The following is a 27301-nucleotide window of genomic DNA, read 5'->3' as shown; positions in this document are numbered from 1 at the left end:
TGAGCTTTTACAGCTGATCGGTAAACGCATCAGTCACTTTGTCCTTCTGTCAGCGCAAAATTAAAACTACCTCGTTCAGTCAGGATGAGCGGATATTTGACACACAGCAGAAAGTAAGACATGCAAACAGAACATCCAAACAGCTCCCTCATAAGTGATCAGAACAGGAAAACTTAGGTAAATGAGACAGTTTGACAGACTCTCTAAAGGCTAAAAACTAAAATAAATTAAAGGCTTAAAGGGATGAATTTCGCCCACCATCTTTCAAACCAGAGTTTAAAACTAAGATGATATACGTTAAGAATGGATCTGCGATTTCATACAATATTTAGAGATCTTGAAAGATCTGTTGGCGCTCAAAGTGTGTGCTAAGTAATACTCACAGCAGACTTTGGCTCAGTATCTGTATTTTGTTCCTCTTATTTATTTGCAGCAATATGAATTAAGTACACCTTACAGGATATACCAACCAGCCTTACCCCAAATACTTAAAAGATTTGATGGAATCCACTGGTTTCCTTAGCAAGACGGATAGCTTTCTCTCTCTTTTTTCCTTTCTTTCTTTCTTTCTTTCTTTCTTTCTTTCTTTCTTTCTTTCTTTCTTTCTTTCTTTCTTTCTTTCTTTCTTTCTTTCTTTCTTTCTTTCTTTCTTTCTTTCTTTCTTTCTTTCTTTCTTTCTTTCTTTCTTTCTTTCTTTCTTTCTTTCTTTCTCAAATATGTGCACCTAATTAAAAGGCTGAGTCTGACTCTGTAAAATGGGATTATATCTGGATTTATTTGGGATATACTGGATTGGAATGAAGTGACTTTAATTTGGAAAGTATGCAACCGTGTTTGAATCAAAGTCTGATGTAGCTGGACAGAACTAAACTGAAATGGACTGAATTGGACAGATCATAACTGGATTAGACTTATTTCCTTTACCAAAGGCCCCGGAATGACCTTTGGTAAAAAAAAAAAATGTACACCAAAAAAATCAACTAAACAGAGTTAAATCGAACTGGATGCTAATGCAGTAACATATCTATGTTAATGTTTCTTTGTATAAACAGATAGAAGGTAGGAAATGTGCATAAAAAAACAAAAATAGAGTTCATTTATCCCAAAACCTCATTACTGGTTCACAGAGATAGACATTCGCACACATCAGGAGCTTTTAGTGCCTTAAACAGATAGTTTTAAGTACTGCAGATAATCTGCTGCTGACATGCAGGCCTATAAAGGCTGAAATCGATGTGGACGTTATATACACCAGAGCCCTGCTTTAAAACAGAGCAGATCTTGAGTCATTATGAGATTCATAGAGCATTAAACCGGGCTTTCAACACAGAGGGAAGCTGTGTCGCAACCACATTCTGAGTGGGATTTTAAATCCATCCCTCCTCTCCTTTCACAAACATAAACAAGTCTTTGGTTCGCAGCTCATTCATGAACGCACTTCGTTTTTTTTCTTTTTTGTGGAGCTCCTGCCTGAAAGTTCAAGTCAAAAAAGTCCTGACTCCAAGCCAAGGGACGCCCTTGTCTCTTTCAGCGTCTCTGCCCTGCGCCCATTCATGCCCTGTGGAGCGTACTCTCCACCCACCGTCTCCATGGAGACCCACACTGTGTACGGACCAATCTTCAAGGTGTGCGTGTCTCCGTCGTCTCCCTTCCCCGCCTCAGCGGCCTTTGAACTGCAACAACAGTTGAACGACAGTCAGCAGATAAGGGGTTTCCCTCTTCGTGGCCTCCGGTCGCCTCGGCAACATTCCTGAGTCGACAAACATTGAGCCTGCATACCAGAGGATCTCCCAGGAAGTGCAAAAGTCTTTCCTGATGTGTTATTGTTGTTGCTATAGTAGTGGCTGCCAGAAAGGGAGTGTGTGCAGGTGAAAGCAGGTAGCCCTTTTACCCGTTACGTCCCATTTGAACCTTAAATAGAAACAGAACACCGTCATTAAGAAGCCACGCCTAAAAAACGTAAACAACTGGCGTGCCAGTGTAGGGATTCCCTCGCTACGAAACATCCCGATCTGGCATGGTTGTGCTGTTGATCAAAACAATGCCCACGCACACTCGGATATAATTTGTGAGAACTGAAACTGTAAAATATTTATAGGCCTGGCAAGCTTTGAAGGAATTCATCTCACCTGCCGCCTTTTGTGCCAGAGTTTTAAACCGAGGTCAGCTTGTGTTGAAAGATGATGCAGTCACAGCCATTCTGACTTAACCTTGTAAATAACTTCATGCTCAATCTCGTGAGAGTGTTGTGAATGACTCTCAGCTTCTGTTGGCTAATGTCGAGCTGTTAGCTGTGGTGGCCATCTTGAATCCCAAAGTTAATCAGTTGTAGATGGACATCCAATGATTACTTTCTAAAGATTTCATTCAAATCTGCCCGGAGGCTCATGAGACATTTTGCTAACAGACAAACAGGATTGACTCCAACAGTTCAGGCTAAAGTTTTAGGCAAAGATCTTGCACAATCTGTAGCACTTGGAGTATGTGTCGTGAGCGACTCTCATCTACGACCACACCAAATTTTAGGTCAATATCTGTAAAGCCAACCGAGCTCTAGCTATTTTTGTGATTTCTAGGGTCAGCTGGCTGTGGCAGCCATTGCAAATTTTTTTTTGGCTGCAAAAGTTAATCCCTATTAGGTGTCCATTAAATGATGATTTCCTAAAAGTTTCACTAAAATCTGTCCAGTGGTTCATGAGATATTTTGCTAACAGACAGAGGGGTATATGTTTAAACATAGTTCCCATGCAATCTGTTAGCGTTCAGAATATGTGTTGGGGATGACTCTCAGCTACCACCCCAACAAACCTTAGGTCAATCTATGCAAAAGTTGTGGATTTTTAGCCGTTTGTGTGTTTTTAAGGACAATTGGTTGGGGCAGCCATATTGAATCAGGTTGATGCCAAACATTCATCATTTAGAGATGTACATCCAAAAGTTACTTTCTGCAAGTTTCATTATATTCTGTCCAGTTTTTCCTGACATATTTTGATAATAGACACACACACACAGAAAGAGACATGAACGAGGACATTATCATTCGCCTTTGCCTTTCAGCAGGAGGCGATGATAAGCGATTAAACACGTTATGTCCCTAAAAGCCATCCGGAGAATCCCCCGAAGTGTGTGAAGAAGACATCTGCAGCGTCGGAGCAGCACCGACCCAAGGAAGACGGCAAAGAAGAGGCTTTCAGAGCTGACCCTTAAAGAAGCTGTTGTTCCTGCGTGTGCATATGGCTCGTCGTGGTCACTGGGGAGGAGGGAGGCTTGCAGCCCGTTCAGCTCAAACACAAACCAGAGCCATCTGCAAGCCTGGATCCCTTCCAACAGCAACACACACATAAGCATGTCCACACACACACACACACACACTTTACATGATATCATGAGCTGGGTGTCAGCAGGCTGCAGCTACACCTCATGTTTGAGGTGGATGTATACAGTGTGAAGCCGAGGCAGATGTTCTGTCACATCCCAGAGGAGTTTATGGCAACAGAACTCAGAGCTGCTAAACAATTAGCATCATAAATGAGATCATTAGGATTGCAGTTACTTTCTGACGCGGCAAGACTTTCAGCTAGGTCTGCTCTTAAGACCGCAGCTGCTCTTGTTGTTGACTTGTGNCATGAGCTGGGTGTCAGCAGGCTGCAGCTACACCTCATGTTTGAGGTGGATGTATACAGTGTGAAGCCGAGGCAGATGTTCTGTCACATCCCAGAGAAGGGAAGCCTGTTGGTATGAAACAGTGACTGATGCTGCCTTTCCCCCCCTGCCCTCCCCGTGCCAGAGATTTGAGTTGGAAACCGCAGAGCCGTGGCACACAGAACCACGCGGGGCACGAGCGTGCGCGGAGCTGCAGCTTTAACATGCTCAGGAGTCCAAATGGTTTCAATTGTGCTGTAACTGTAACCAAGTGTCCTGTTGATTTTACAGAAAGGAATCAGCCATTAAAATAAACCACCTGAAACAAGTTGCTCCGGCGCTCAGTGGTCATTTCATGATTACCCTGTTATGTTAAACAACTTGAACCTAAACTTGAAGTTTCGCCTCCCCTGCACGCTTTGTTTTTGCTCATCTCTAATGGAAATGTTTTGAAGGAGACATCCTTTACTAATTTGGTCTCTGAGGTTGTCCTCTCGATCCGTGTTGCTGGGATACAACAGAAAATAGCTGTGGCTTTCCAGCTGCAGACACTGTACCCATCCATCAAACTCGTCCTCTGAAACTCCACAACATCCCTTTGAACTGATTATCTTGGACTGAGAAGGAAAAACATATTTGATAATCGCACTGTGGGAGGAAATTTACGACGACTCCAGACAGTTTCGCTGTTCTCTTATCGGCCGTGCAGAATGCTAATACGCGCGGATCATTAGTCAGTGTGTGTTCAGATCATCAGATCCTCTGGAGTTTTAAGCACAGACAGTCATATAATGAAAGACAGTGTTTACCAAAGATCTGAAGTGAAGTTTAATGTTTTTCCTTTCAAATTCTTGAAATTAATGACAAAAGTTAACCTAATCCCCCTGAATGTAATATTGTTTTAACTCTGAAGTGTTTATCCTTTATTGATTTAGAAACAGGACTTTGTTACATTTTGAGAATAGGGAAACAAAATCATGTTTACAGGTCAGTTTAGGTCATTCATTAAGTTGGCCTATGTTGCTGCACAATTTTATTCTGTTGTACTTTACGCCAGAAGAACTTTGGACACAAAGGCAAAATCATGCAGTTCTTCAAAAACGCTGAACTCCAACTATCCAATTTTTTTACCCGCTTCTTCTTTCCAGGTTGCGGGGAGGTGGTGTCTATCTCCAGCAGTCACTGTGTGAGAGGCAAGGACATCTCACAAGGACACATAGAGACAACACTTAGGGACAAGTTAGAGCTACCAATCAACCTAACATGCATGTTTTTTTTGGTCTAAGGGAGGAAACCAGACTGGCAGAACATGGAAACTACACACAGAAAGGCCAGGAGGAGAATCTGCGACCTTCTTGCTTCAAGGCACAAGCTTGCCGCCGTTCCACCACCATTTGGGACTTGTCACCCCAAAGTTTTGTCTTTTGTCCACGTTTCTTCTGCACCTGCAACGCATCGCAGAGTAACCGTCAAAACGGACACAAAATGTCTTAAAATTCAAAGTCATTAATTATCAAATAAATCAGTGACCAAGTTTTAAACTGATGCAGGTTTACCTGGGGATCGGATTGGGAGAATTCACGTGTCAGGAATGTTTTTGGCTTGCTGTCGTCCCCACTTTCCAGAAAACCTTTACAACCCCCACTAACCCTTAAATTTCCAACATTTCCAATCATCTGTGTGGCTCAAGTGGAAGAGAACTTGTTTTCCAAATATAGCTCACCTTCTGGTTCCAGCTATTTGTTTTAAAGGAACAGTCTAGTCATTTATGAAGCTTAAATACTTATCAATAGTTAGATAAGATGCTAACTTTTGGTAACTATTAGACAGAATATCACTTAAAAGACGGGACTAACCCTTTAGGAGAGCCTTTAAATACCGCCACATTAAATGAGGAAAACGATGCAGACTTAAGTTGTTTTTTATCATTTAATTAGATTAGAAGTTAAAAAAAAAGGTTAGTGTTCTGCTGGGACCCACTTGACAACTTTGTTTTTCTTCCTAATTTGTCAGAAGAATGACCCATTTTCATCACATCACAGCAGAGTTTTACGGCCCCGACCTGCAAATGATTAAAATTTGGGTTGACTTTTTGCTCTGTTGCATTTGCGTAAACAGAAAAAAAAGACATTATTTTGAGGTAACTGCTGCCTAATCTTTACAGAGTGGTTTCCCCCCCCCAGTCTCCTCTAATTTGTAACTATAAGCACGTAGTTCATGTTCAGGGAGACAGAGCAGATCAGATTAAAACTCCACCATGTTATGGTGGCTTACAGCTCCATCTGACTGTGAGCACTCCCTGTTTTTCCAGGTGGGTTTTCGGATGACTCACCGAGAGGTTCTGCAGATTCCTGAAGTTTTCCGTTTGGATTCCTTCAGGTACTACCAGCATTCGGCACAGATCTGATAAGAGCACGGAGCGAGAGGGGTGAATCCCGAGCCAGTCCTTGTTTGTTGACAAAATCTGTCAGAAATCCCCATCTCACACCCACAGGATCAGATACTTTTATAGCTCCACTGAATGTAACCTCATGTTTAATCATCTGAAAGGATTTTTTTTCTCATTTCAACACTAAATCTGAGGCATGAACTTTCTTAAAGTTGCATTTTTCATGTTTATTTTTTGTTTTTGTTTTGTTTTTTTTAGAGTAAGCTGCACTCAACATTATCGTAAAATGATTGTGGACGCCGGTCGTTTTGCTGCAGCTGTCCAAACCATCATTTTCTCTCAGGACTCCTTGTATAAATATTATATGTTGATTACAGCAACCTTGCTCAAATGTCTTCAGTATTTTTCTGAAGCACAATAGATCAAATTGATCAACTTTCATGCCCTATCTGTTATAATTATGGCTCCTATATAGACGAATAACATTCAGAGTGAAGAATGTAACCATGATTTGTTGCTTTTATCTGGAAAAAGCAATAAGAACAAACTGGAATGATAACACATGAGAAGAGGTTTCCCCATGAGGCCATTTCTGATAGTTTGGCTTCTTATGGTGCCATCTAGTGACAGTATTATGCACCCAAGCAGTTGGTTTATTAGTTCTTCTGATAAAATCTGAAGAAAAAGTGGGTGAGATCAGAAATAAAGTCACTTTAATCCAACACCTAAAATATGAAAACCTTATAAAATCTGCCAGAAAATGTGAAATTTAACATCCCGTCTGAAGAAATAGTTTCAATCAAACTGCAGAATCAAGCTAGAATGAATGAAAGTGCTGCAAGCTTTCAGGGTGAAAGTGGAGACAAAAAAAAATAATTGTCTTGCGTAACATCAGGGTTCATCTGCTCAGTATCACCCCACCTGTGTAATTATCTTAGTCATAGTCGCTGAGGATACTCCCTCCAAACTATCAGGGTCAAATTTTGAGGCAACTCTCTGCACGCTATGACTCATTAACGGTATGGGAAAAAAAATCAAACCGTCACGGTTTTACATCACAGGAATTTCATCTACAGAGTCCTCAAACAGTACTTCTGACAACATTTACATCAACATATTGGTGCCAGGAAACAAACATGTAGGGGGATTCTGTGTTAACTGTCCTGTTCTGGAAAAATACATTTAAGAAAATATCTTAAAAGCAATGTGATCCCAAAAAGAAAAAAGAATTGCAGTTTGATAAAGTTGTTGAATATTTATATATGATTGGAGCAAACCTGGAATATTATTTTATTGCTGCCACAAGACAAAGGTTTACAGAATTGCGCTTGCGTGAGTCGCTTTGAAATATTTTAGGTTTAGTCATTTGAAGATGGCAGCTTGGTCTTGGCCTGGCTTAGACTAGCCTCAGGGTAGGATCTCACTGGGCTGCGACTGTTTGGGAGTCGTTGGTGACTCAAATTTGCGAGAAAATAGACAAATTTGCAGTTGAACTCACTCAGTTATGAGTTTCTTGCGACCAAGAAACGGGCAAGCCATGTGGGTGCATTCTGCACAGCCAGTTTGGGAAAATCACGGCCTATTTCTGTGTACAAAACTGTATTCTAGGCCTTCGCTGCCCACCTCTTCCCACATCCACCCTGGCCCATTTTTGTACCTTGGCCGCTGCCCCCATGTTAAGAAGGGTTTGAGACAGACTTTCAAAAAATCAGAAACATATTTTTCAATCATGTGCAGACGGAGAATAACAAGTTGCTGCAAACAGACCATCAAAAGACAGATCAGAAGGCAGCAAGTGGTGAAAGATCCAACGTGTAAAAATGTGTGTTGTAAAACTGCAGGTAATGGCCCTTTTTGGTAAATCAAATCAAGCAGAATAAGATGCTGAAGCATATGGAAGATTGTGTTGTGGCCGGACCCAATATCGTGTAAAGACATCTACCAACGCCCCAAAAAAGTGACTAACCAGCCGTCAGTCATCGCTTCGCCACCGTTTGCCAAACAACAGATGATTCAAAGCGTGGACGAGCTCCAGGCAAACATTGTGTGTGTGTGTCATCAACAGATTCCCACTGTGGAAACGAGAAGCTTTCATTTGACCTCGATAATACAAACTAAATATAACAAATGTGGCAAAAAGACTTACAGCACACTCTGAAAATACATTTTCTGCTTTCTGTGTCGACTGAAACCACTGTCCAACAAACGAGGAGTTTATTCTACATACAACGTTCTGAAATGAAAAAGGAAATTTAAAAGAAATGTATGATGTATTGTTTAAATCACAAAAAGTTAAACCTGATGCTGAGATTCGCACAGCTTGAATTTCAAGTATTTAGGGACTTCAAACATAAAGACAAACCCAAAAGTTTGCCTTTTACACCCTGGAAGGTGCAACAATATGGCCTATAATTCCAGAGACTTGGTCTGGTTTCTGTGTGAAACAAAAAGAACAGAAAACTTTGTAATACCCAGCAGTTGTAATTTAAAGGTGGAGCCGTAAATGTAATATGTGCGTAGGTGCTGTGTTTGTGCAAAAATGTTGTGCATATCAGCTCACAAAGGCCTTTCAGAGCCACAGCTCATTTTATCTGAGCGATCAATGGATATTGCTGTCTCTGGCTCCCCTCTTGTGCAGGTCAGTGGGTTCATTGGGCTGTAGCTCAGAAATTACAGTAGGTGGCGCTGCATAACATGAAATCCACTCACGTCATAGCCACCATTTACTGACAGTCTGAATGCAGATAAATGTGTCTTGGTGTTGTTTTTGACATTGATAATAGCAGTTGTTTTGATTAGCAGCGAAGCACAGCAGAAGAACCTTTTATTTTTTTAATAACACGGGTTTTACATCTTGGTCTTTGAATGCATCTTCTGCCTTTTTCAGATCTCAGTCTCCCTGAAACGTCAGATCTCGGTCAGTCCATCCTTAATGAGGCCAAAATAAAACAAATTTCTTGCTCTTTCTTGTGTAGTCCCACACGCAGGATCCAATGGAGACAGAAAGAAAGAGAAATGAAGAGTGGAAGAGGAGTTGGGGTGGAAGTCTACATATCGAGATATGAATAGAAGCAGGGGGGGGGGGGGGACATCACCAGAAACATCAATTAGTCTTCATGTCCAGAGAGAGCTGAGCAGTCATAGTCGTCTTGATTTGCCTTCGTTCTCTTCAGCCCATCCTTGCAGTCTTTAACAGAAGATTTCAGAAATTAAGCCAATACTACAACAAAGTAAGGAAAAGCCTTTTTGAAGCAGGTCTCTGAGTTTTGACTCACAGTGACTCACTGAAGATGGAAACAAGAAATAAATGCTTTGCTTTCTTTTTTTTTTCTTCTCTCTTTTCCTGTTTTTTAACCACATTATATTTTTCTCAAGTGGGCTCATTGTAACTGGAACCAACAGCGTGTTATTACTGACGTCAAAGAGGAAAAATACAGCATTAATTCTCCTTCCCTGGGCTGCAGGCTCTAATCTGTTGGCTTTGTCTGCCTCTGATCTTTGATCGCTGGGAGAGAAAAGAAAAAGATGATGGAAAAAAATGAGTTCACACTGTATAGTTGATAGTGATATAGCTTTGCATTCACAATGGGGTTTTCCTTTTAAAATCTGTATAAATGTGCATACAGACTGCATGAGATGATGTAATCTAGCTCCAGAACACCTGCAGGTCTTCACATTGGCTTATTTTGCACCCTAACGTTCACAATTTGTGGTCAAATTTTATCCGATTAATAGTTTCTATTACAGGATTGTGTGTTAATGTGATGACCCCAAAGTTACAATCCAGCTTTTTTTTAAATCAGTAATGAATTGGTTACAGTGAAAATAAATTTAAAAAGTTACAAACAAATTACAGGCAAATTTTGAAATGATGAGTGGAGAAACTCTTGGTGTTCAATGAGCCATGAACACCAAGTCAAGCTCTATTTAAGCTTTAAAAATGCAAAATACGCCCAGCTGAATCTGAAGTGCTGCTCATTGTTCAGTCCACATGCTTTAGGAACGGGCCTCAAAGACCATTAATAACACTTGAAATGAGGACGTTGTCACTGGAGGGAGTTGGAAATTCAGGCGCTCAGGAGACAAGCAGGCGATTAAAAAAAATAATAAAAACCTTCATTAACAAACGAAAACCCAAAGCATGGTCCAACATGAGGACTTCAAAATTTAAAGTAAGAAACTCCACTTCTTCTTTCAGTTGCTTTCTTTACAGGTGGTCACAGCAGATCAGCTGCCCCATCTTCCTCTTCTTCTTTCCTCCTCCCTGCCAGCCCCATATTCATCCTCCTCCTCCTTCTGTACACGTCCAAACCATCTCAGCTTCATCTTTGTCTCCAAACTGCTCAACCTGAGCGGGTCCCTCCTGTCCATTTTGGTCCCTCCCCGTGAAAAGACGATCGTCTTCATCTCTGACGATGTCTTTTTGTCAGCTCCAAAACCTTTCATCACAGCAGGTCTCGCTACCATCTTGTACATAAAGCTTCCCTTTCCCTCTTTCAGCTGTGCTTCTGTCACAAATCAGTCCCGGCACCCGTCTCCATGCCCTCCACCCTGCCCACACCCTGCTCGTCGCTTCAGATGGTTGGCCTCAGCTACTTAAACGACCATGCATGAGAACAAAACCGATACACCGAGGTCGGGAGTGGCAACGACATGCAAGGATTTGACCGTGAGCCCAAGAAATCCCAGAGATAATGACTAAATGGACACAGATGTGATAGTCACCAATCAACACCAGGTGGGGCAGCAGATCAGAAAATCAAGACTCACAAGGGAACAAACTCTACATAATAAGACAATAAATAACAGCTCTAATTCCCACTAAAAAGGGGAGCTTAAATAAACCCAACGAACCAAATCAGAACCAAACTTGACAGGCCAAGACAAGATCCTCCGCAGAAAAGACGATCATCTGCTCCTCCTGCAGCAGTTCAGACATTTGAGTGGTCAGTGGCTGGCTCCTCACCTAAATGGGGCCAGTTTTTTTTTTTAGTTAGTTGTGTCTATAGTCAGGTTCATGGTCTGAAAACTACTATGCCTTATCGTAACTAAAAGTGGAAAGAGAAATCTCAGCAAGTGAGCAGGGAAGAAGAAAGACCGTGGAGAGAAGGTTGAGGTAAAAATGTTGACAACGAAATTCACATTGATGCAAAAAGGATTTCAAAATGAGGTAAAACTATACTTTTATAGATGTTTGTTTGTCTAATCAAATTATTTAACCACAGAGACATCAGCAGCTTTGATGTTATCTTACAAGATTTAATCCATGACTTTAACTTTAAAACTAAACAATGCAAGAACTATTTACAGAAATGTATGTATTTGTGTACATACGTGAATACAGAAAGTATTTCTGTATATACATTTAAAAAAGTAAAAAAAAAAAATGATAATCCAGATGAAGAATTTGTTTTAAAAAGTTTCATCAGTTTTAAAACGCCCGGTGCTGCAGTAACTTGTAATCAGTAAGAATCGTATTTGTTCGGGTTATTTAACAGAAGCCATGCTGCTACAGCATCACCATGAGTCCAGGGCTCAGCAGCCCAGTAATGAGCCTGTTTGTCCCCCGCAGGTAGAGATAAATGATATAAGACCTTACTGGCTCTGCTCTGTAGCATCTGACTGACAGCACTCGGATGTAGAACTCTGCACTGAGAACATGTCTGTATATAAACCCACAATATCTCCAGTATAGCCTCGAACTGCTTTTTAGAATAGTATTTATGAAGAGCTCCTCAATCTGGGCTGTTTTTTCTTTCTTTTTTTAGCGAACTGCCTTCCCTGGAACTGATCTGTTTTTCACGAATAAAGATTTTTGTAATAATTTCGTACACCAGGCATGCAAAAACAACCGTAAGAGTCGTGTTCTTTAACTTTTCCAGTGCTTTCAACACCATAAGACCTGCTCTACTCTGCAGTAAGCTCCTGGACATGCAGGTGAATGACTCGCTGGTCAACTGCATTGGGGACTACTGTACCTCACAGGTCAGCCCCAGTATGTGAGGCTGCAGAACACCACCTCGGACATAATACTGAGCAGCACAGGGGCTTTTCAGGAAACGGTCCTCTCGCCCTATCTGTTCACACTCCACACCTCGAACTTGTGGTATAGCCCACAATCCCGCCATATGCGGAAGTTCTCGGGTGACTCTGCCATTGTGGGCTGCACACTGGTGACCAGGAAGCTGAATACAGAGGTGTGGTGGACAGCTTTATGGAGTGGTGTGGACAGAACCACCTGCAACTCAACATAGGAAAAACTAAAGAGCTGTGAGTGGACTACAGGAAGAAGAGTACCCTCCCCAAACCCATCAATATCAAGGGTACTGAGGTGGACATTGTGGACTGCTACAAGTACCTGGGAGTCCACTTGGACAATAAACTGGACTAGGCAGCTAACACCAATGCCCTCTATAAGAAAGGGCAGAGTCACCTTTTTCTTCTGAGGAGACTCAGTTTTTTTTATGTCTGCAGGACCATGCTGCAGATGTTCTACCACTCAGTGGTTTCCAGTGTCATCTTCTACGCTGTGGTGTGCTGGGGCAGCAGGGTGAAGACAGATGATGCCAACAGGCTCAACAAGCTCATGAGGAGAGCCGGTTCTGCTGTGGGAGTGGAGCTGTGTTCTCTGGCAGAGGTGTCTGAGCAGAGGATGCTGCTCCAGATCCTGAACAACGAGTCATGCCACACTCAACATAATTCTGACCATCTGTCCTGGGTTCGTATCCCGGACGAGCCCCCAAATGTTATGGTCCCTGTATCAACAAATGGCTCAAACGACACAAACATGCAGAGACAGACAAATGTGACGTTTACAATAAGTGTATTGAAAATAATACTGATAAATAGGAAATAAAAATCAATTATAAGGGACTTGGGAGCCCAGGCAAATAACAGAGGGATAAAAGCTTCGAACCAGCCCTGCATTTAGCATTGAAATTCATGTACCTCTTCTAAACCTTTAAATTACAAAACTAACATAATAAACCAAAAACAACTGGCAATTCCCAAACCCAACTAATGAAAACTGTTAACAAAGATGACCAAAACGACATGACGCAGGCTGGCAGTAACAGCGAGCCCCCATTAAGTTAGGTCCCATTGGCTCAAATGGATGTAACACAGCAAACAGGTGGAGTTAACTAAAATAAACTTTATTAGCTAAAAATAACCACCTTAATGGGTTTGTCTAAACACACCTGAATGCTCCTTATAATCGGATCAAGTGGATTTTATTGGCAGCAGTATGCCATTTACAATCTTTCTCTTCTTTTTGGAAAGTAGTTTTCTCCCAACACCAGTTCTAAGTTTCTTGTTAAAAAAAGTAGCAAAACGTTGTAACATTATTTTTAATAGAAGGTTGCATTTACCTAATTTAAAGGCGCTGTTTTTGTTCGATCTAGGAAACCACGCCGCGTAATTGTTTGCTTATTTTAATGCGCTGAGACAAGCACCTTGAGTGTTGTCTAAAATTTGCTTTCCAAATGTTCGCTTTGAATATTATTTCCGAGAACAAATCAAACTTGCCTCCAGATAGGCGTCACACACAGGCGAGAACCAAATTATCTTAGATCGACTGGAACTGTTGAGCGTATGTGATGGTAAAACATAAAGCGAAAATACGAGGCAATAATTTGATTGTAGGAGTTCGGGAAAGAGACGAGGAGATGGTGCACCAAAAAGAGAAAAGCTGAGGAATCAAAGATTAATACACCTCAGGTCTATCATATAGTCTGTATGGGGCACTTCTTATGCATAAAGAATTGAGATTAAACTATGTGTCACTTCAACCTGCAGCAAGTAGAGCTTTTGTGTGAAAGTTGGGTGATGTAACAAACAAAAGGACATTTATTTGAAAATGAGGCCAAAACTCTCCTGGAAATAAAATTTTGTTTTATAGAACAGAGCCTCGGAAAGCCCAGAAAAAGTCTGCTAAAGCCCACTTTGAAGGATGACAATGAAGTCAAGCTCCTTGGAAGGAAAAGTAATAAAACTATAAAGAAATTGGGCTTAAAGTCAGACTTTTGCACCGCTCATTGTCTTTTCTGAAGCGTCCAGTTTGGGAAAACCTGCACTTGTCTGATCAGGTGATGTGAATAACCTCAGGAGCATGATCTGCAGTCATTGTTAGCATCTTCTTTACATGTAGGAGTGAGCAGCAGTGGTGCCTTGTCTAATTACCCTGCAGAAGGCCTAACTGGTAGTCGGGCCACAGATGACATTATTAAAGAGCCTGCTGCTGCTGCACCTACTCGCTGTGGATAACCCACGTACAGAAAGAGCTACGTAATCTGTGTGTGCGAGAGAGAGAGAGAGAGAGAGAGAGAGAGAGAGAGAGAGAGAGAGAGAGAGATCCCTCTGTCTTCATCTGTGAGGCGTAGGAGGCGCCTGTCAAAACTGCGGAGAGTCTCTGTCCGTCGGTCCGTGTGCACAATACTACTCTCTCCTCCTCAGAGCAGCTGAACTTTTGGAGACAGTAATCCGGGTTTTTTTCTTTTTTTGTTTTGTTTTTGTTGTTTTTCCCCTTTTTACTCTTTCGGGGGAGATTCTCTGCTGCCTCATCCCGGAGGGCTGGTTTTATTCTCTCCTGAAGGGAAGTTGAAGCAAACAGGTGCGTAAAACACTTCTCTTTTGTTTCTGGGCTCTTTTTTTCTCTCTCTCTCTTTTAATCTCCTATACAACCAAGGCTTTTTAATGTGTTTTTTTTTTCTTTCTTCCTTTCACATTGTGCACACAACAGATCTATCTCTCGTTTGCATTCAGAGTAAACCCATTCATGGGTTCTTGGGTTGTAATTCCTACAGGTGGTGGTGGTGAGGGGGTTCTTCAGCCTCCGCGCAGAAGCGCACAGATTCCGTCCGATTAAACAAACATAATCGAGATACAATAAGGGTGGAGCCATCTTTTCTTTTTTTTTTTTCTTGTGTGATTTATTCCCATTCAGCCCTTTCATCGCGCCTGTCCCTTTGCAGCCCTTTCGCTGGTGATCATCTGGGAGCCAGTCGAGCCGCCATGGACGCGTTAATGAAGGGTTTCTCCAAAGCCAAGGACGGGGTCGTGGCGGCGGCGGAGAAAACCAAGCAGGGAGTGTCAGGAGCGGCCGAGATGACCAAGGATGGGGTTATGTTTGTCGGTGGGTTCTGGGAATTCGTTGCATTCGGGATCAGTGCCTCGTGCCACTCCATTCAAAAGCAAAAAAAAAAAAAAAAAAAAAAAAAACGCAGCAAAATTCCTCATTTATTCCTGTTTTTATTCCAATCTGTTGGATGGGTGCAAGATCTGTGACTAATTGGGCCCTTTTTTCTTTTTTCTTTCTTGTTTGTTCCAGGTACTAAAACAAAGGATGGAGTCTCCACAGGTAACACGCTGAAGCCAGAGTTAAAGGGATAGTTCAGATCTTTTTCAAGTGGGGTTCTGTGGGAAGGTTAGGAATAGTTCATGTCAGATGGCTCTTCGAGCGGCAAATATGTCGGAGAACTACAGGGGACGGCATTTTGTTAATACACAAAAGTTTTGGATTTTTTTTTTGGTTTGTTTTAAACAACAACAACAACAACAACAAAACCCGGCGTTTTAGGAGCCCTGAAACGACACATTTAAAAAGCGAGTTCTAGAGTGGAAAAATCGTGAAACGCCAGCTTTGAGGTTGACAAGCCAAACCACAGCCTAATGAAAGCAATGATGTCATAATAAAAAAATGTCGAGCAACATCCTTGTTGTAGGCGGAGCTTAAAGCCTAATATTCTGAGTATGCAGACAACATGGCAGCTCCTGTAAACCACAAACTGCTGGCTTCAACTCCTAACAATAGGAGAAGTCGAGACTCTTAGTTTGGTATGATTTTTTTAATTAAATAATTTTTTTTCAAGATTAACAGTGTAATACAAAATTGGCAGTATAGTGTAGAGGTTTATAAAAAGGGGTTTGCATGAACTGCTGTGTTTTTGTTCTTGGCCCCGCTCACACTAACCATTAACTCATCAATTCAGTCCAAACTCTGCCTCCGAACTGAGGCCGCTCAAAGAGCTATCTACAACAGGTAAGATGTTTATTGTTCCCAAATATTCCACAGAACTGCACTTTAAAAGATCCAAACTTATCCCTTCAACGAAACCTTTCCATTCACTTGTTGATCTAAAATGACTCATGTCAGAAATCACTCTGAAATGAGCTCCTCCTATTAAATCCTCAGGTAGTTATGAACAGAGGTGCAACGGTGAAAAAGTTCTGGATTCACTTCCTTATCTGACACTCCCTGCCAACTCCCTGCAGGCCTCCTTTGTCATTTCTCGTTCACGACAAGCAGAAAGACCGAGGCGGGTCGCCTCCTCTTCAGCGGGAATCTGGGGTTCCAAGTGGGTGCTCTTAAAGCTGAGATTATTGAGGGATAAATATGTGATGGCGTAATGTTTTGTCAGCGATCTGCACTAGATGATCTGATAATCCGCTTTGGAGAAGCCCATCCAGGCCGAGATGAGGCCCTGAGAGTCTTCAAGTCTTGATTAATAACGCTGAGCAACGCTGATGGGTCGCTGCGAGCCACAGCCTCTTGATCAGCTGCCTCGGCTTGTTGACTGCAGCTGTCCATCAGATGGGATGAATTCACAGAGGACAGAGTTGTATTTTATTTCTTTGTTTGTGTTTAAGGCTCTTCCTCTCAGCAAACTTCACGTTCAAACTCCTTTTTCAGTCGTTTGGAGCAAAGAAAATAAGTCATTTTTTAAGAATGAAAGTAACAACTAGAATTCTGAGTTCTGTACACAAATCAGAGCAGCTTTATTATTCCAATTACTCCAATAATAATAATGCGTGGATTTCAAATCTATATGTTGGAATCTGTGTCATTCTTCCGTCTGTAACCCTGGCAGCTATTTAGACTCGATAAGAATGCATCTTCCTTGACTGTCGTCCCCTCTCATCGTCTCCTCGCCTCTCGCCTCCCTGTCGTCCCTGCAGTTGCTGGTAAAACTGTGTCTGGAGTGTCTCAGGTGGGCGGAGCAGTGGTTACCGGGGTTACGGCTGTGGCCCAGAAAACCGGATTGGTCAAGAAGAGTCCAGACAAGGTAGGACGGATAAATGTTCACACTGAGAGGAAAGCCAGGCCGATATTTTTCACTGATCACTACATGAACTCGGTTAAAGGATGAACCTACCTCACACTTAGGCTGTATTTAACCACAAAAGATGACCAGAACGGGAAGAGTTTGCTTAGTTGTAAGACTTTCGGTCCAATCTCTGATTTGAGCAAATAGATCCAGATGTTACAAATCATGTCAGCCTGACATAAACTCATATGAAGAAAAACTGAAAGCTTGAAAAACAGCAACGCAATGTTTAAAAGCATCACTTTAATTGACATTTATTGCTGCAAACTTGTGTGTTTCTTTCCATTTATGCGTGTCACCCGTTGCTTTTTGCACCATAGTTTGAATCTAGTTTCTTTCTAAAGAGAAGGGATGAAGTTAGACCAGTTTTGGTCAAACCTTGAAAATAACGTTTAAGTCCAATCTCACCAAATATAGTGAGATCTCATGAAATCGGTTAACTCTCAGCTACTACCACAGCAAATACTAGGTCAATACCTTGAAAAGTGACAGAGTTAAAGTCATTTTTGTGCTGCCTGAGATTGATTAGCTTTAGGAGCCATCTTGACTCCAAACGTTAATCGGCCGTCTGTCTGTTAGCAAATCACCTCGTGAACCCTGGATGGGTTTTAATGAAACTCTTAGAAAGTAATCATCAGATGTGCATTGACATCTGATTTAACTTTTGTCGTCAACCTGATTTAAAGATGGCCACCACAGCTGATCAAACTTAGCAAACACAAAAGAAGCTGTAACGCATTTAATTTTCCAGGTGCTCAGCTACAGTCGGGTGTGGCGGTACCTGTGAGACATTCCTAACACACACTTCGAACAATGACACATCACATGAGCTTTTTGGCATGCAAGGCACCGAGCATAAAGCATTCCTTCAAACGCTACGTTTTATTTCCTGACATAATCCTGACAATTCCATACAAGTTTAAAGTGTCTCGCTTTAAAATATGCTGAAATATTTAACATAATGTTTGTAAGTAAATGTAAAAATAAATTTATGGGAGAGTAACTGGCTTCCTTTTTTCAAAAAAAAATTGTTAAAAATTATTTTAAATATGATCAGACTTTTATGTTATTTACTCCAACCTTTACTTTAGTAAACCAGTCTGAGCCTTACACCATTTCTCTTACTCTTTTGTTCATAAAACACCATTTTAAGAAGTTTTCCTGTCTTTATTCAGTTTTAGTTGAAGTGCTGATTAAATGCAGCGCAGCACATCCCTCCATTTCATGTGGGAGCTGCAAATACACTCGTCACTGTGTTAAAGATGGCGCCCTGACCTTGAGTCATTTGTCATCACTTTTTGTATCCGCCGTGTGTCGAACTCATCTGGAATGAAAGTTGTTACATACCGCCTGCCTGCCTGGGTTCTCCATCAGTCAGCCTGGCCTTCGTTTGTCAAAATGGAAGAAAAAAGAAGAAGAAAATAGAAGGAAGAGGCAAAAACAGTTTACTGTAGCAAACAATTTACTGTAGAGACACAAGTCAAACATGATAAATGACTCACCTTTCATCCTCTCAAAGGGTTCTTTACTTTTATATATTTGCCTTAATCTTTCTAGACAGGGTTTTTGTAAAGTCAGCTAAAAAAAAAATCTATGATGAACACCAGTTTAGTTTTTTAATATCGGGTGTCAGCATTTTAAAAAATAACATATTAACGTGATTAAAATATTAATAGACTTGGAACATAATTCCAGCTGTGGCTTTTTGGGCATAAGTTTGTAAACATACTTATGGTATTTTAAAGGAACATAAGAAAAAAAAAAAAAAATACTGAAAAAATATTCAAACATTTTTCTCCAAAATTTCATTTATATGCAGCTAACTGATGATATTAATAATAAGGTGTTAAAGGAGCAATGTGGGGAATGTAGTGCCCTCTAGTGGTGAGGTTGCAGAGTTGTGAGGCCTGAGGTATATTTACCCGTGTATTTGTTTTCTACGTTTAATCCTGAGGTTGGGAGCTGGTGTCTTTTTACCAGAGGTTATTAAGCAGGAGATAGTGAGATTTGAACCTGCAGCTTCACGCTGCGAAGCACTAATGACTGTTCCTTCTGCGTATACGTGGATAGAAATGGTTGTTTTGGACCTTCACAAACCTGTAATCCACTTAAAGCTCAGTCCAACAGTTTTACCATCAGCTGACGGTGAACAGAGGAAGGAAACGATGCATTATGTTACGGTCTCAATTTAAAGTCAAATGCTCAACACTGATTATATTTATGCATTGATGTGGAACTCAGAGGGTGTAATACCTTTTGTAAGAGCCAAAATTAATGTTTTAGTTTGTTTATTTGTTATGGTGGCATAGGTGTTCAAGTTTTTCTACACCCCAGGTGATTGCTCGGGGGCGTGGTCACATGTTATTTATTGGATACGGGCGTCAGTCTCAGGCACTATCATTCTTAAGCCATAATTGTCATTCTAGATCATTAATTTGAATGTCATTTCGCATATTTTTTTTAGTCCTGATCATATGTGTATTTGTTTTGATTAAGCCACAGTTTATTGTTATGACTTTTGAAAATAAATACGACAACACAGGTGGGGCTCATCATGGCTTATTGGAGACGCATCACAGTGCTAAAAACCTACTCAGCCAGCAGCGGCTAAGCTGATGGATCGAAGTCGCTGCACCTATCATATATTTCCTCTTAATTATTTCTTCAATTCACTTGAAAGTAAATTGCGTTCTAAAGCTGAGGCCGCTTTTCCCTGCTCCCGTCTCCGCTCTTCTCCCAGCCTCTGCAGTATCAAAGTACAGTCAGGTCTTTTAGGATTTCAGCACCATTTCCTCTCATATTTACAGCAACGTCTTCTTTTCTTATTGACAGGGAATGTTATGCAAGAACAGTGCGGTCATGATGACTGTTTTGGCTTTTTTCTCTCTCTCTGTGTGACAAACCTAAGATTTATTTTACCGACACGACCGTATGAATAATGAATAATCTCCAAAATTCTTTGTGAACTGATTGAGGTTATTATTTGCCAAGCAGTCTTTGACAAAGTAGGGAGCGCTTCCTGTGTTGTACTTCTGAAAACCGAAGCCCCATTAGATGTTTTGCCTCATTAGTTCGGAGATTATTGCTAAAAGAAGAGGCGATAAAACAAAGTGGTTAACCTGCTGCAGCGTTCTTCATTAAAACACAACAGGGGCATTCAAATCAAGACCAAATTTAGCTTAATATACGATTTGAAATGTTTTTTTGTTAGTAAAACAAAGTTGATTTGAAATGTAATATAGATAAACGATTAAAGTGAAGTTTTATTTCATATCATGTTGGTTGAGTGGTAGCTTCATTCACAATTTTATCCTCTGTGTTTTATTTCACACAAGCTCCCAGCAGCACAGAATATATTAAACAGTGAGCAGGAGACCTTTTAAAAGGCCCAAATGGGAGTTTGTTAATTATTTGTTGTCGAGCCTTTGGAGTTCCACTTTCCTGAGCTTCCACTCTTATATATCTGAATCAATAAGGCGTTAAAATGAATGTAAGCCTTAAGTGGGGGTGAATGGAATTTGGCTTTAATTACCCTCTTGATTTATAACGCAGCTTCAAGAGGCAGGAAATGATAACCCTAATAGCAAATCTCCGACAAACATAAACACAGTTTTGCATGCTTGTTGTAAAATGTTGTAAAACCCGCCTGTCTCTTAATTACCAATGAAGCATGGCGGAATTTATCGCATCTATTTGTAAATGTGTGCCGTATACAGCTGTAAAACGGTTTGTCAGCTCCTCTGTTGCTTACATTGTCTCTTTGCTCCGAAAATTCAATTAAAAGCTGATTTTAAAAACAAACAGATTCAAAGAAGAAACCCTGCTTCTTTCAGTGACACGCAGAGAGCGGCACGGTGTTCTCATTTAGCCACCATTCCCAGGCGGCTCGGAGCCATTAGGCGTCATTAAGATCGATTTTTATTGAAAAGATTCGTGCCAGGTGGGGGAAAAGTCCTTCAGCCGCAGAGACGGGCCGCGCGGAGGAAACGAAAGCCAACAGATGAGAGCCCGGGTTTGATTAATCTGCTCATCTGTTTCGGCACTTCAACAGTCGCCGGTGAGTCACTGTCGTGATGCGGAGAGGCTGTGAAGGTAGAAGGACGGGGGAGATAAAACTAGGACGTAAAAGAGACAACAGAAGTGTAAGGAATGGATGCAAGACCATCTGCTGCTGTCCTCTTCAAACCCTGCTGTGGATGAGGGGTTTTTTTTTCTTTAAAGTGAACAAATCTCAAAGTTGGGAACTGGTTCTGTCAGGGCGGCTGTTTGATGGGTGGATGGGCGGCATCAGATCACATGTCGGCACGCTGCGAGCTGGAAGGTCGGCTCAAGAACGCGATGTAATCAAGGCGAGACGGGAGAGGTGTCACTTTCATTTTTCATTAGCGCCTTAGTCCTCATTCCTTTATTTAGAGGCCCCCCGGCTAAAAGCGGCCACAGATGATGACGATTGCTCTGGGTTTCAACCATCCTCGTCTTTTTCAGTCTTTTACCTAAGCAGCTTAAATCAGCTGTTGACGTCTTTGTATTTGTCTGCCAGATTTCCAGAACCTGTTGTTACTCCAAAAGGTCCTATTGGATAAACAGAAAACAAGAAACAGCCTCTCGTGGCTGCGTGGGCAGGGCAACAGCTCTGGGTCGTGATTTTTCATTTATTTCTTCCTCAAATTTAAATCAGTTTTCTTGGTTAAAGAGGATTATTACATGAAGCTGCTGTATCTGAAGCGCTTCATTTGTAAACTCAACCAAACTGTCGCTTTGCTCAGTTACCTGAAAAGGACGTGTTTGATGTTCTAGTTTTTAAAGAAATAAACAAATAAAAGGTTCTTATTTTGATTTAAGTTTCATAGTTTATGCATCCTGGAAGATGGGTAAATATTTTACCTGTTGAAGACGGCTCTTTGAACAGCTTGTCCGAGTGGAGCCAAGACCAAAGTGGGTTGCTTCCGTCCTCAAAACGAATCCTGTCTTAAAGGGACAATCTGGTCTTTTTTTTTTCATTTAGATTTTTTTTTTAACCCAAGAATGGTTTAACAGTCCTCCTACAGACCAAAAACATGCATGTTAGGAAACGCTACAATTGTCCCTAGGTGTGGGTGAGAGCGTGAATGGTTGTTTGTCTCTATGTGTCCCTGTGATGGACCTGCGACCTGTCCAGGGTGTCCCCCGCCTCTCGTACAGTGACGGCTGGAGATAGACACCAGCTCCCCGCGACCCGGAAAGGAGAAGTGGGTAAAAGAAAATGGATAGAGGGTATGACGGTCTTCGGTTGATAAAACAATGACGAACTAAACAAACGGCGTTGTGTAAAAGTGTAGACGTTTAATTTTAGGTAATGTATGAGAACTATTTGACAGAACTGCACTTTAAAAATGTTCATACCGGTTCATGAAAACGCTGTCGAATAAACATTTATATCAGCCAGTTTCAAATACGTCATCATTCTGGCAGAAATATGATGATATTCCTGCACAACCTATTCCAAGCCGTACTAGAAGTGCTAAAGCTAGCTGCTGCTGCTATTAGGACCTGCAAAGATCCACAGAATTCGATGCAAATACCTGCGTGATACAAAGTTCATGGCAATATACAGGTTTATCAATGAATGTTTGCATCACCCGCTAGGAAATGTTTGAGACTGGAGTTGTTTCAAAACAGCAGCAACAGGTAAGATATTTACTGTTCATAACTGTGGTTTTAAGGCAGACTTAAGAACACAAAGCATCCCATGCTGCTCAACAAAACGTCTGTACAAAAAGTACTGAGGATGAAGACCTGTATGAAGTCTGAACTTTGTTTTTTTATTATTATTATTCCAGGATGGCTTTGAAGTACAATATGAGGATTCATCATTTCTTAAAGAGGCTGAGGTGACGAAGGTAAGCCCAATCACACACCTCCCACTGTTGCAGTGCCCTGCTAGCTGCGTGCTACATAAATGTCAAACACACTTCTTACGAGGGCCACACTTACAGTCACTTTAAATCCCATTTGACTGGACAGATGAGTCTTTGTGTCCCCTTCTTTGAGAAAATCAAAGAATTGCAGCATTCGAAATGCTCCAAAGTTTAAAAAAAGGAGGGTGTTACATATGCAATATTTGTTTTTTTAATCGTACATAATTGTTACCATTTTATCAAACGGTGTGGTCATTTTACACTGTTTTACAAGTTTATTTAATACTCACCTGTGAATGAAAGTGTTTATTCATGATGCATGACCCTTCTAAGGTCACAGGCTGACTGTCAGCAGCCAGAGTTCATAAATAATTGATGTGGGTGGAGTTATCCCCCCCCCAGCTTCAGCGTCTGGGATGTAACATCAGTATGCTGTGAGGCGATCGCATCGTTTGCCTAAAACGAAGCGTGGAGTCCCGTCACACCTCCCTGTTCTTCCTTTCTTTCTCCCCTCAGGAGGAGGTCGACTAAGCTGTCCCCGAGAGCTTCGCCGACCAGAGCTCAGAAAACATTCCGTGTCGCTCTGCCAAGTCCCGTCGTGCCTCGTTTTCCGGTCTGTCATGGAGTCTGTGCTCGGCGTCTGCGCGTCTCTGTTTGTGCTGTGTCTTTAACAGTAAAAGTGTGTTAATGTTGTAGGGAATGAATGATGCTGTGTGTGTGTGTGTGTGTGTGTGTGTGTGTGTGATCTGTGACCAGCTGTCAGTTTACAGTGAGTCCCTCCCACTGAATAGGCCACCTGATCACAGCGTGTGTTTGTGTGTGTGGGAGGGGTTTTGTGTCAGATGTGTGGTTCTGTCAGTAACACAAACATGGGATTATATCACAATCTACAAACACCTAAGTGTCTCTGTATAAATGCACAATTTACATGGATCTGTCTGAAATGGAAGAAGAAGAATCTCTATTTTCCCATCAGTGTTTCGATGCCGTGCTGAGCTGTTTGTGCATTCATGTTGTGTTTTTTAGCCTCTGAACTACTATTCAGCTTTAGTGCTCTGTCATGAATTGATTTGGATCCAAACGTGAAAGAAAATCTTTACAGTGTGGACTAATTACTTTTTGCAGAATTCCTATGAAATGTAATTGAGCCTGTACAACAAAATAAACTCAAACTTGTGCATCCAGTTCGTCTTCTTGGAGGTCATTGAAGTTGTATGTTGTATATTTAGTCCACCCTGGAAAAAAAGAACGGTTCAACTATATTGTTAAGATTTAAAATGACTATAAAGGCCTAACATTGCTTGAAGGAACTCATATTGCCCGTTCCCTTTTAAAAGAGCTTAAACTGAGATTATCTCATGTTGAAAAATGATTACTTTTGTAGCCGCTTTGGTCAAACCTTAAAAATAACGTCATTTCCAATTTCACACGAAGGCTCAGAGTATGTGTTGTGAACGACTCTCAGCTACCACCACATCAAATTTGACCTCGATGTCTGTCAAACTGACTGAGCTATAACCACCGCCGCGTCGGCTAACCCTGATTAGCTGTGGTGTCCGTGTTGAACTGGGCTGGCTCCAAAAATGAATCCGTTGCGGATGGACATCCAGTAATCATGATCTGAAAAATTTCAATCAAATCGATCAAGTGGTTCATGAGATATTTTGCTAACAGACAAACAAATAATGCCAAGGTTTTAAGCAAAAAATTATCTACAATGAGTCGCACCGGGAGTATGTGATGTGAACAACTCTCAGCTACAACTTCACAATATATTAGCTCAATATCTATAAAACTGGCTGATTTATGGCCTTTGTGTTTTCTTATATCAGATGGTTGTAGCGGCCATCTTTAATTGGGCTGGCTTTAAAAGTTAATCAGTTGTAGATGTTCTCCCAATAATTACTTTCTGTGAGTTTCACTAATATCTGTCCGGTGATTCATGGGATATTTTGCAAACAGACAAGACGGAGTTGACTCTGAATAATTAACGGCAAAAATTTTAACAAAGATCTTGTGCAACCTGTTCGCACTCAGAACATGTTGCGGAGTTGAGTCTCAGCTACTACCACGCCTAATTTTAGGTCAATATCTCTAAAACTGACTGAGTTTTAGCCATTTATTGTTTTTGGCGATTTTTAAGGTCAGTTACCTTTGCCTCTCGGCGGAAGGGATAGTTCCCGTCTCCATCCTTTATAGTCTAATAGCAGCTTATGAGACATGACAAGAAACAAAACTCAGTGCAGGTTTTGTGCAGGAAAAGGCTGCCTTCTTCGTAACACAAGAAGATTCCCATCACAGCAGCTGTTTCCATACTTCAGCTGCTGCAACATCCTGCATCCGAGGACCAACAGTCGGCTCATAGAGGCGGCGCCACGACTGCGACCACGTCACAACATCCAGTACCTGATGGAGAACCTATGGTCAGGAGTAACGTCGAAGAGCTGACCAGAACATTCAACTCAAACATCTCAATAAGCTGCAAACATACGTTACCCAACATAAACCGCACTAAGGATCATCAGGACCTGCAGGAAAGTAAAGAATACTAACAAATTAAAGGTAAACAGAATACTTGGAATGAAATTGGACGTGTTCCAACCACACAGAACGAACGGTAACCCGATCAGTCAAACCGTGGAGATGTTCTGTTCGAGTTCTGTCAGACGCTCAAACGTGATCAAACTGTTGCACGACAAAGTTCACTTCTGGGATTCCTCCTAAATCCGACAGTTTCACAATAAATAGGAAAAACATCAAACGCCTTAAAGTCAAAAGATTTTAAACTCGTTTGATGCTACTTATGCCCTTTTTTCACACGATTATAAAGCTTCCTGTGTTAAATAAACAGCTAAGTTGATGCAGTTAATTAAATGAACTAAAAGAGCCAAATTAATGTTTGGACAAGGATGTACCCCTCTACCAGTGGACATACAAGAAAAGGTGGGAGGAGGAAATTATTTGGAGGTTATTTTAACAAAAGCAGGTCACAAGCTTTAAGACATAAGAGCCAACCTGTCCCATAAATGTGATTTCTCTTTAACATAATAACAGCAATGCCTTCGGAGAGAAAAAAGGAGTTAGAAGGAACCTCGTTTCTCCCTGTTGTTACTGAAGAATGCTGAGTTCCTCTTTATATAATCAGCATCTGAATGTAAATTTAAATAAGTGACATGGTTAGTGAAAAAAACAAAATGTACAAAACATGCAACACCACGAAGATCGTGTATCACTCCTGTATTTGAACACTGATGTGAGGATAGATGACCAAACGGATCGGTATCAAGTTCACATTTAGAACCTTTTAATAAGAAAACAATGGAAACTCTATAAAACTACAACTTGTTACTGTATTTTTTATAAATGTTTGCCTTGTGCAGGTGTTGAGCTGCTCAGTGACACAAGTCCATATGAAAAAATAAAACAAACTGATGAAGACTTTAATTTTGGATTTCACTTTTTCTTTTTTCTCTTCAGGGCTTTCCACTCTCCCTCCTGAGTGGCCAAACCGCCGAGCAGCTCCTTCACCTTCCTCTTCCTCTCTGCATCCCTGAAACACAAAGCGAATATAAATGTGTTAAAGGCGTAGGGAGGAGGGTGGCCTTTGGGTCACAGCTACATGGCAGCTTTGGGTTTTCTCCACACCTGCTCATGACTTCGTCGAGCTTCTCCCTGGCCAGGAAGCGCGTGTCCTTCCTGATCTCCCTCAGGGCGCCCTTGAACTCTTTCTTGTACTTGTGCTTCAGCCGCTCCTTTTCTCTCTCCTCTCTGGTGCAGCCGCGCTTCTTTCCGTAGTCCAAGCTATTAAAACCAAAGTGAACAAACGGATCGGTTATTCAGACACACGTTAGCTTCTCCTTGTTGCTTTCCTCATTTAGGTCTCACCGTATATTTGTTTGTGATGCTACTTTTGCATACTTTGTGATATTTTAGCCGTTCACATGTCAAAACGTTCAGCTCATTCAGGAGATGAGTGCTTTGACTTTTGGTGTTTAAACTTTTATACTTTTCAAATATTTCTCCAACAGAAATATACTGAGATCTCTTTAATTCCTTCAAAAACATTTATTTTATTTTGTCTTCTTATGCTACTTTTAGCCTCTCCCTGGGCTGCCACCTTATCGTGGTGGAGGGGTTTGAGTGTCCCAATGATCCTAGGAGCTATGCTGTCAGGGGCTTCATGCCCCTAGTAGGGTCACCCAAGGCAGACAGGTCCTAGGTGAGGGGCCAGACGAAGTGCAGCCCGAAGACCCCTTATGATGAACATA

The 27301-nt window shown here is 41.4% G+C and overlaps 2 protein-coding genes across 5 annotated transcripts in view; one reads left to right on the top strand and one right to left on the bottom strand.

Annotated features, from left to right (window-relative positions):
• Positions 1–14401: 14401 nt before the first annotated feature.
• Positions 14402–24217, top strand: LOC108230869 (alpha-synuclein-like). 2 transcript variants are annotated; one of them, XM_017407484.3, is made up of 6 exons: positions 14402–14642; positions 14976–15164; positions 15360–15389; positions 16988–17094; positions 22956–23015; positions 23550–24217. In XM_017407484.3, the coding sequence occupies exons 2-6, from the start codon at positions 15044–15046 to the stop codon at positions 23562–23564; spliced, it is 333 nt and encodes a 110-aa protein (XP_017262973.1). In that variant the 5' UTR covers positions 14402–14642; positions 14976–15043; the 3' UTR covers positions 23565–24217. The 2 variants fall into 2 exon arrangements, with proteins under 2 accessions (XP_017262973.1, XP_017262972.1); XM_017407483.3 differs by having other exon boundaries at positions 14405–14642; positions 15004–15164.
• Positions 24218–26315: 2098 nt separating this feature from the next.
• Positions 26316–27301, bottom strand: part of nop14 (NOP14 nucleolar protein homolog (yeast)) — an 18376-nt gene continuing 17390 nt past the window's right edge. For 2 of the 3 annotated variants that reach the window (XM_017407497.3, XM_017407496.3), the window contains exons 18-19: positions 26679–26834; positions 26487–26583 (exon numbers count right to left, since the gene is read on the bottom strand). In XM_017407497.3, the coding sequence (XP_017262986.1) occupies positions 26487–26583; positions 26679–26834 (253 nt within the window). Of the gene's footprint in view, positions 26584–26678; positions 26835–27301 lie in introns of all 3 variants that reach the window. The other variant, XM_037979629.1, reaches the window with a different exon arrangement.

The sequence above is a fragment of the Kryptolebias marmoratus genome, linkage group LG14 (assembly GCF_001649575.2).
Source record: "Kryptolebias marmoratus isolate JLee-2015 linkage group LG14, ASM164957v2, whole genome shotgun sequence".
Taxonomy (NCBI): domain Eukaryota; kingdom Metazoa; phylum Chordata; class Actinopteri; order Cyprinodontiformes; family Rivulidae; genus Kryptolebias; species Kryptolebias marmoratus.
Note: the sequence above shows the minus strand (reverse complement) of the source record. Positions and strands in the feature narration are given on the sequence as shown.

What these genes read in the sequence shown, in the direction of transcription:
- LOC108230869 (XM_017407484.3), top strand. Translation starts at nt 15,044, where the DNA reads ATGGACGCGTTAATGAAGGGTTTCTCCAAAGCCAAGGACGGGGTCGTG. An exon ending in GGATGGGGTTATGTTTGTCG is followed by an intron (nt 15,165 to 15,359) that starts GTGGGTTCTGGG and finishes TGTTTGTTCCAG; the next exon opens with GTACTAAAACAAAGGATGGA. An exon ending in AAAGGATGGAGTCTCCACAG is followed by an intron (nt 15,390 to 16,987) that starts GTAACACGCTGA and finishes TCGTCCCTGCAG; the next exon opens with TTGCTGGTAAAACTGTGTCT.